At 35.2% G+C, this 10,432-nt stretch overlaps 1 protein-coding gene across 1 annotated transcript; it reads right to left on the bottom strand.

The window, feature by feature from the left end:
• Nucleotides 1–3,269: 3,269 nt before the first annotated feature.
• Nucleotides 3,270–9,963, bottom strand: LOC116777847 (vacuolar protein sorting-associated protein 45). Its single transcript, XM_032671596.2, has 9 exons — nt 9,763–9,963; nt 9,425–9,623; nt 9,195–9,344; nt 8,614–8,873; nt 8,153–8,287; nt 7,784–7,924; nt 7,193–7,330; nt 6,528–6,776; nt 3,270–6,174 (listed from the first exon to the last, which is right to left on the bottom strand). Exons 1-9 carry the CDS (start codon nt 9,853–9,855, stop codon nt 5,839–5,841), a joined length of 1,701 nt encoding a protein of 566 aa, XP_032527487.2. The 5' UTR covers nt 9,856–9,963; the 3' UTR covers nt 3,270–5,838.
• Nucleotides 9,964–10,432: the final 469 nt, after the last annotated feature.

Genomic DNA, 10,432 nt, shown 5'->3' with positions numbered 1-10,432 from the left:
ATTTGTATATTTAGATGACATTGTAATATCATGGTTATTATAAAAGCATCCAACTTGTCGATGATAGTTGTTGATTGATGATATTATCATGTACAAATCTCGTCATGGATATACCCTCGCTGCAGTGCGTTCCGATGACGTCATTAGACTATAAACACTGGACTTTAATACCTTAGGGACCGGAGAAACTGAGACCGTTGTTGTTATTATATGAAGTCAATTCTGATGGTTACTAGAGTGAGGACAGTGATCGTATAAAAATACATTCTATTGTATCGTTGTGATTATAAAAAAGTTTAAATAATAGAAATTTTAATACATATATTCTTGGCCTTAAAGCTGAATAAGGGCATCGTATAGGAGATCTTAGTATACAGGTGCGTGGAGTAGAGTAGACTTGGGTATCGGTCATCACCACGTCTGTTTAATCTCAGTTATCTGGTCGTAAATCCTAGACGATCTCTATAATATCGTGGGACTAGTAATAGAAGACTCATCTATAGATATAAATATGATTATGTTTATTTCTACTATTACTGCCTTTAAAATGTTGTGCTCCCGTTACTTAAGAGATAAAGCGCATTAGAATTGACAATAAGAAAGAAATTGATAGATGTAGGGGGAGGTATCTAGGATTTTTCACTATAAATTTTGAGTCTTATGACATGGGTAAATAGGGCTCAAAGTGATTGACGTGGCAACTACAGTAATTATGTACATATAGCTAGATTACGGATAACGATGACAGTGTAATATAATATCACATAACAAAGGTCTATATATATTGTTCGATTACTTATATGATTTGATTTCTTTTTCCTAAACAAAACAACGAAATATTCTAAAACAATGTTAGAGTTTATCACGTTCCGCCGGTTGGAGCTCAGCGGTCCTCGGAGCCGGAGTGCTGCCGGCGCGGTCTGCTCGCCTGTGAATGTACGTCAGTTTATATTGAGGGGGGCTTAGTCCATGACCTCCGCGCGGTGCTCCCTGGGTAGCGCAAAATGTGGACTCACATTCACATTTCTTCCAACCATCGTCTACGGCACGCGCGACATATATGACATAGCAATAAATTGCTTTAATAGTAACGACCAAAAGTTTACATTTTATTGTTGTATGAGTGATTCGCCTTCAACGAACACGGCGGTGTTCCGTTGCAGCTGTCTGTAGGTTGGACCCCTTGACGGTGTCACAGGTTACAATACTCAATCACAGATCGCACGTCGATCACCGACTATGATAATTAGATTATACACCTTTTATGACACGTTTAATATAGATATAGTTATATTATATTTTTAATTTTATTACAACACACGGTAGATTGGTGACGTATGTATAAACTTTCCTAAGTCCATATGTAGGATAAGTTAGATGTAAATATGTATATAAGGTATATCGAAGGGTCGAACATACTCACCCCCGGAATGCTTATTCGTTTATGATTTGGATGTATAAATTCAAAAACATTAAAAAAATCACAAAAAAAGAGGAAGGACCTATTTGTCCCGTACCACGATGTTGACGTTGAATAGAATCGAAATCATGGTACGGGTTATATGAGAACTGTGTTTCATTATTATTATTTTTTTTTTTTTTTTTTCAACTTTGTTTTTATTTCTAAAAAATTTTATCTCCGCGTGCATGTGTGCGCGTATGTTTGTTGCTGAATGTACTGTATGTGTGATATACAATGTGCGTCTGTTGTTTGTTGTGCGCCATATATTATTAAAGTCCAGGGAGGGAACGAACGCGTGTTTAGTGTTAAGTTAAACTAGGTACACGGAATTTACGTAGTGTATTTTCTTTATCGGAAAATTTATGATAATATTCTGTACCTCGATCGTCTCCGGTTATGTTATATGTGGTTGTGTAACATTTACAAAAATTAAGACGGGCTCACGCTGCACTGCAACATCGTTTTTCGAAATGATGCAACTGTGTGATATTTATGTGATGTTTTATCTACAATGATGATTTCCGTTTGTAGGCATCATGTTTAACGTTTACACGTGAGCCCGTCTCGTGTGCAACGAAATAACGACAAAAAAGTGAAAATTGTAACTATCGCAATAGAGTTTACATAGGGTTGGCGTTTATGATACGACGCCATCGCTTTAATATCGTTATAATACATGTAATTTTATATGCAGTTGTAATTTGGTATATATATATATATATTATTATTATATATATATATATGAAAGTGAAGAGTCACTGTTGATTCGACGTTGTGTATTGTAATTATTCGTTGGATTAAGTTTTGATACATATACATAATATTGGCACTAAGACACTGAATAATAGATTAAGACGATATAAATTATATACTTAAACGAATAGTTACAAACGATACAAGGAATAAATGTACATTCAAAGGCAATAATATGAAGTGAAATATTCGTACTTGTGATTTTTTGTAAGCGCTGTATTGTAATTGACAATCGTGCCTTTAACAACTCGATCTGTAATAATAACACGAGCCTTCCGTAACGTGGATTTCATCACTGCCAGTGTCAGCACCGACGATACTTCTAAACTGTCCGTGTTCAAGTCGACGGTGCGGGCTCGTTCTAAGGTTACAATGATTCGCACTGATTCACGTGTCGGGATCAAGCCCGTATTGTAATACTACGGTGTATCGGCTAATTACAGCTTTTTATGTTATGTACCTGAAATATGGCACTCTTTATTTTGCGTATGTAAAGTATATTGCAACTGTAGATTTATAGGCAGGGCCGGCGGCGGCACCACCCCGCCCACCACGTGGGTCGCCTTTTTTGTATTTATATACAGCAAATGCCTTATCGACTGTCGCCCCCAGGGCATCACGAGGAACACCAGCTAGGCCGGACCAGGCGGGGGTTAAGACTGATGTGGATGGAAGGTTTTATATCGATGGCTATGTATGTGTGCTTGGCTTAACGTTTAGTTCGCGCCGCTCGCTTGAAGACGTTGCCAACCGGCGCCCTCACTCCTCGGGACCCACAGCCACCAGCTGTCTCGACGGATATTTTTCAATAAAAAAATTATAAAAAATGTGTTTTGAACACAACACTTGGTCGTTTCATTTTTAAATTATAATATTAATGACATCTGATTCCAAGATAAAAGTTTTCGTGTTAAGATATAATTCTTTATTTGGATTCAACAAAATTTATCAAATAGTATTCAGCAAACATTAAATTTACATTATTCTAATTTGCATGTATCCTATAAGAGGTCTGGATAAGTTGTTGGAACATGGCTATAATGGAAAAAAAATATGTTTACAATTATTTATTGTAATAAATACAGATTAAACATAATTTCAAAGGACATTAAATAAATAGGTTACACATTAATCTGATAAATAAACAGGAAGGAATATTCCTTAACTAATTTATTACATCTGAACTCTGAAAGTAGAAAGCGGTTATAGCATTTTCAAGAAAATTTATGATACTTGCATAACATCAAAGTATATTTATATAATATCTAATACATAGGTAAAGATAAAGTACATAGTGATAAATGTTTGGTATATCAGACGTCTAGACTTCATAATTAGACTTAACTAATATTAAAAGTAGGGAAAATACGTACAAAATCTTTCATACCAACCTAACAAAACATGAGTCCACGCCTTACTTTCATTCGGATGTCATGCCCGGAGACAAAAATTTGGTAAATTTTTAAGCTCGTTGTTTTAATAGAGCTTACGATTCCCTGGAAAACCAACATCCCCAAAGACCGTGCCACCGAGGTCAATAAATACAAGCTCACTAACGAACTCATTAGGAATAGATTCGTCGTAAACTTGTACAATTGGAAGCGAAAGGTATAACAGCTAAATCTCTACATCCTACTAAAAGACTTGGGCCTGTTAAAGATCAAATCAATCCATTCTTAGAACGTACTTCGAAGGTTCGTATCATAATTGGGGAGGTAGAGAGAGGAACGTCGAAGGTGGGAGTGAGCGTATAACGCGCGTTAGATGGGGGCTCCTTAAACTTACACCTGGGTAGCAAATTATAGGCAGTTTTAAAGCCCCTCTCCCTGCAACGCGATGGACTTGGCACCCGCAGAAAAAATAAAGTACCTAATCATCTAGATTTCTAGAATATAAACAAATCAGTTTTTTTAAATTGACAACACTGCGACATATGCTGTCGACAACTAGCTGCCAAAGTTTAACGTTTTATACAATTCGAATTGTTAGATAGACAAGATGGCGTGAGCGCAGTGTTTCTGCGATTGAATTGATATCAGCGGTTCTTAAGAAAATTGTTAGCCTGATGAGAGGAAAGTTTCATATGTAAACTGGTATGGTTTTGTTTTAATCGGCATGTGGTTTACCTGATGGGGTAACTGTGAAATTTATTTATGCTTGTAACATTGTAATTAAATGATTCTAAAAATTTACAACTTTTAAAATATAATATTAAATTAATATATTCCGATTTTTTAACTTATTTTACTCTAACCGTTATCATTCACTATATTAGTTTTGAATTTGATAAATACTGATGTGTATCCAGTTATGGGTATTGATAAACAAATACAATTATTCTTTGTTATACAAATGGCTTCAAAAAAACATTATACGCATCAATGGGCGGGGCTATTGAAACAGTAAAAAATGGTTTAAAATTTCCAAAGCAAAAAGCAGAAATTTAGAAAACAAAATTGAAAACATTTATCACCAATAATCCAGATGAAAATAATTCTCCAAAAGAAATCCAAACAATTCCTGTTTTGTCTTGTAATATAAATGATCCGAGCCGAGCACCTGTTTAATTACCACTTGCTTGTCTAAAGATCACCAGTCAATATCCATAATCCTGGTCGGTAAGTTAGACCGTTCACGAGGAACGTCTTATCGAAATCCAAACGAGAAAAGACTTCCATAAATAAAAAAGAACAACTACTGATTTGTGTTGTAATGTAAATATTGATGACTCCGAAAACAGCACTTCCGCACAAACAAATTGCTAGTGTGTGAAAACTTGAGATCCCAATTCTTCAAATATGGAAAATGTAAGCCAAAAATTATACGAGATAATTCTTTACAAAAATGCAATCGCAAAACATCCATTAAACGATTGATGTTGGCACTTCAAACTATGTGACTCCATCTCCTTTTAAACGAAACTTATTTTGGTTTGAAACTGACAACGTAGATGACAGTGACGAAGAAATTTGTCAAACATCGATCAAGATGACCGAGGTTGAGTTTGCAAATATTTAGAATGACCTTTTTTCTCCTCAATGCCTGGAGAAAACTGGTTGCGGTGTGTAAGCTGCTCGCACTGGGCACACGCTTATTGAGAAAACGTTCCTAAATTAACCAAGCGACTTATTTGCGAGCTCCGATTCAAATTTTAAACTTTCCTTGCGAATTTCATTTGGAAATTTAAACTAGTTTTTTTTTATTTTCCAAATTGATTTATGTTATAAAAATGTCTATGCCTGTATTAGTATGAATACAAATTATTATTTTTTTGTATTTACCAAATTAAAGTGCTTCGATTTAAAAAAAGTTATGATCCAAATACAAAACTGTACATCATTTTGTACCTAGTTCCTCTACTAGATGTCGCGGTAAATATTTGTTGAAGACTGAAATTAATATTATAAATGATCTGTGTTGTTTATCATAGTTTTCGACGATGGTATTTTTTAGTGACGATTTACTACTTTCTGCTATACATGTCATTTAACTTATTTCTTTGATATCCTATATAATACCCGAGTGTTCAGACACTGGATCGAACGAAGCCATTTACCACAAGAACTAGACGACTAACTGAATGGCCAATTTAAACTGTGTTATTATAAGAATATGACAGTGATTTATAAATTTCTAATATGCCTCGTGTGTGTCCTGTGTTGTCCGTGCATAGCCTCCTTCACCTCATTAAGGAATGTGGTGGAGTTGTGTATGGTGGTACCACCGAGCACCACGTTCACTCCAGGGTAGGACTGGTTTATTTGATGGACGCACAGCGCCTCCTCGTATGTGGTTCCTCCTACTATGAAGACTATGATGTCTTGGGGTCGCCTGTTGAGAAGCTCTCCTCCCACTGCAGGATACAAGTTCTCTCTCAGTTTCCCTTTGATGAGGTCTTCCAGAGTGTCCTTGAGCAGCGGCGTGTGCTGAGTGTAGATGTTTTCCACGCCACTGAGACCCTAACATAACATATAGTGTTATAAAATTAGTTAGTTTAATTAAAATATATAAAAATTTAATGAAGCTCTTTAAATGGACTAACATTTGCTAAAATTAGGTGACGTAACCATCTGTACAATGTGTTAGAGCAAGACATATTAAATTTTTTATTTACAAATGTATTGAAGCGAAGAAAGGAAAAAAGAAGAAAAACTTATACATTTCAAAATGAATACAGCTCTAGGTTTGAAGAGAAGATTTGAATTGATAATTAATATTGTCATTTCTTTCAATCGTCGTACCCGATGGTGTCGCATTGGTTACCGCGTGTGTCATCCGTCAACATGTTAATATATTAATAATAATGAATCACCTTGAAAAGTCTCTTAGTAATCTTGGCGGCATCCTGCAGTCCGAACAGGTCGCTCTGGCGAGCGTGCGCCCCTCCGTACTCCAGTAGTAGCGCGGGCGTCCGGTGCTCCGCCCCCCGACCCTTGAGACTGTCTATGAGAGCCGGCAACGCGTTGGCCGCGTGTTTCTCATAGCGCAGCGCGTACAGACACACGAGCTTCACCAGCTCCGTCCCGGCGATGGCCTCGTCCGATAACATGGCTTTGAGCCGCTGGGGTCACACAGTCATGTTATATTACCTTTGCCCTCAACCTCGTCGGAGTCTCCTCACAAATTGGATTCACAAGAAATAAATCGTCTGTTCGATTCAAATTAAAGAACTATTGTGTTGAGACCCGTGAGGACTACATACAATTTAGGCATGAATAATGATTTTTTTTATTATCACTTCAATTCTATTTCATTGACATAATCATGAAAAGTATTGTCTGTTAGCCAAACAGCTGAACGGCCTCCTGGCATATTCATCCAATTTTCATGTAATAGATTTTTAAAAGTTCTAATAAAAGTCTTATCCGATTAATTGTAATCGTTCTTAAATTATTTACGTACATACATTTCGGTGATACACTTAAATGTGAACCAGTCATATCAGCTAAGTGATAGTGTTACTGTTGGTTGCGGTACCTGCAGATGTCTGGTGTGGTCCGCGTGACACGCCAGCTCCTGTTCCAGCTCGGAGACCTGCAGCAGGCGACGTGACCCCACCACTGATGACAGCTGACCTACCACTGTCACGTGCTTCGTAACAGTACCGCACATTTTCTGTCAACACGTCATTTTAATTTAATAATTATTACTATGAAATATGAAAAAAAAAACTTATCCAATCCATATCTAACATATGGCATATGTAAACAATAATATTGTAACGAATTTAAGTACTAAGGCTAGATGTGAATTGTGTAGGAGCATAGTGATAGTCGCAATATGTCATGTGTATGTAGTGTTATACTAATACATTTGAAGAGGCAAGTGACCGTGATGATAACACGAAAACGTTCAAGTGGAGTATGTAAATAAAACTATAGGGATATTACATTTATTTATTACCCCTTATTATATTTTTATCTGTTATTCATGAACACACGAACTCATCGATGGATTGATATCACATAAATATTTAAAGTCTATTGCGAGTCATATGTGTACGTCCCTTGAGTATGTTTGGTATTATTATTACATATCAGGTTCACTTGGTATTATTATCATGCTCACCTTAAACAGAGGATAAGTTTCCACGAAGTTCTTCATGTCAGCAATACTCTCCACCTTCTGGTGGTTCTTCGCCTTCTTTTGGAACTCATCCATCAGAGATTTCATCGTTTGACCGATTTCACCGAAATTAGAATATAAATTCTGATGACAGAAACAGTTCAATTAAATAAAACCAAAATCCATTAGTGAGAAAATGTCCAATATAACGAAAAACTTATAAGATAGTTATTAGACATAACAAAATTTTTTTTTTTCTTGTGTTCTTCAATACTATTAATTCAGGACCGACAATCATTTTTTCTGTCAGTTATATTCTAAAACTTCGGGATAGAGTACATATATTGAAGTCTTGTTAGTAACTCCTGTTACCTTAGCGTAGAACTCATCTTGTTCTGATGATAGTACAACCTCCTTCAAGTCCTTGGGTGCGTCCTGAACCCCGGCGAGACTGACGCGATTGTTATCGATGGTTAGCAACTCGTGGACCATAGCCTGGTATGTCCACTGGATAACAAACAATACACTTTAATGAGGTTAAAAATATTGGGTGGATTGTCACTCAATCATTCGAGAAATGTTGTATTGCAACAGATAAATGATCATAGAAAAGAAGTAGATCATACTATATACATAGTGAGATTGTTTAACAAAAATACTTATACTCAAAACATAGTGCAAGTTTTCAATTGTTACTCACAAAAGTCGCTGAAAGAAATGTCAGAAGCTACAACTCAATAAATAAATCCCTCAGGTATATCCACAAGTCCTTAAAGTTCTAAGCTTCATAACTTTTCAGATTTTCTTTATAACATGTCGTCAAAAAATCCTACCTGATGTAACAATGGTGTAACGGGATCATCTCTTCTGTCCAGCACCAGCAATTGCGGCGGTGGTATATCACCATTGAATGGTATGTTATTGTCCATCAAAACTGCCTCTCTTCTTATCAGTTCTTTGACCCGTTCTGCGAGACGTGCACAGGCTTCAGAGCTAGCTTCATATCTGATGATTGGACGTCTCTTGAGGGACAGCAGTAGAGCCAACAGACCCTGTGAACACCGCTGAAGGTGATGCTGTTTCCATGAACGACCTAGAAATATTTAATAATAATTAATAAATAGGCCAAGAATATTAAGCAGTTTCAAGATAGATGTGTTCTCTTGACAAAACTATTAGTAAAATCAGTTTGTTACTGTTAGTACAAAGACAATATTGATTTTTTAATATATTAAAAAAAATGATACTTTTTGTCTATTCATACAAACAGTGGCAAGTGACCAACTACAATAGTATTGAAAAACAAAAAGAAAACAAATTTTTGTAAACATAAAAGTTCTAATATTATTTTAAGGTGTTTATCAAATTGATATACAATGCTATATTACAAAGATAAAATATATATTTATTTTACCATGCAAGCAACTAACAATGTTGAAAGAAAACAGATGTCGGTCCACAGCCAGGTAGTCAGCAAACACCTCCTGAACCTCACGCACTGTTTCCTGCTCATCACACTCAGCTAACGTCTTGATGTCAGCTTTGGAAACAACATTGCTAAAATCTATAAAAATTTATGTTTATATTTTATGATGACAACCCATATCCAACTACTTAAATATAACATTAAGTAGCTAAACTCACATATAAAGTAAGCACCATATTTGGGGCTTTTCAACTCCCTTGAAAGTAATGCAATATTTTCGGATGTAGGTCTCAGGAATACAATACATTTCATGTGTTTTAAGTCATCCCATTTCGAGTGACTGTCAATCCTTTCAAAAAGGTAAACCTCCTTTTGGAGTATTTCAGATTGGCTGAATACCATACTGACTATGCTGGTCTAAAAAACGAAGTATATTTTAAAAAGCATTACCTAGTAATAAGTACTTTAAAAATTATATATCATCCAATAAATTAATATTTTTGAATTTTGCTTGTGTATTTTTAAAGTTTGTATGTATAAACAATATAATTATTACTGTTTCTTTATCCATAAGTATAACTTTCATTCCAGGTCCACTCTCTTCCGTCATTTTTATTATATACATCTTAACAGCTTGAATTACGTTCATTTTTGTATTATAAAGTTATTAATTTGATATGAAATTATAGGATGACTTTAATTTCAATTAAAAAACTTCTTCAAAAACACGACATTAAAACATTAATTTAATATTGACTGTCATACGTCAAATCAGTAATCGGCTATGTCACAGCGCTGTCTTCCTTAATATGCTGTATGGCTTCATTCACACTGACAATATGAGTTAATTTTTTATAACATAATATAATAATAATATAATAATAATATAATAATAATATAATAATAATATAATAGGGAAAATACAGGGAAGTAGAACCGTGAAAGAGAACGGCCAAAAAAATAATGGAATTTATAATCCACGGTTAGGTACATTTCTGATCAGCTCCAGTTACAACTAAAAGAAACAATATATAAAAACCTAAATAGTATAGTTCAATAGAATGTTATAAATTTTAACGCTAAATCACAAGTCTGGAATTATAAAACTTTTTGATTTGTTTCCAAATCAGAAAATAGTAACAGTACTATTTAATAGGAGCTACAAAGGCCCTATAGAAAATACTAAACATCTGTTACTCGTGGTGTACACGGATGGAGTAAATCAC

The sequence above is a fragment of the Danaus plexippus genome, chromosome Z (assembly GCF_018135715.1).
Source record: "Danaus plexippus chromosome Z, MEX_DaPlex, whole genome shotgun sequence".
Taxonomy (NCBI): Eukaryota; Metazoa; Arthropoda; class Insecta; order Lepidoptera; family Nymphalidae; genus Danaus; species Danaus plexippus.
This window is presented reverse-complemented; position numbering and strand designations above follow the sequence as displayed.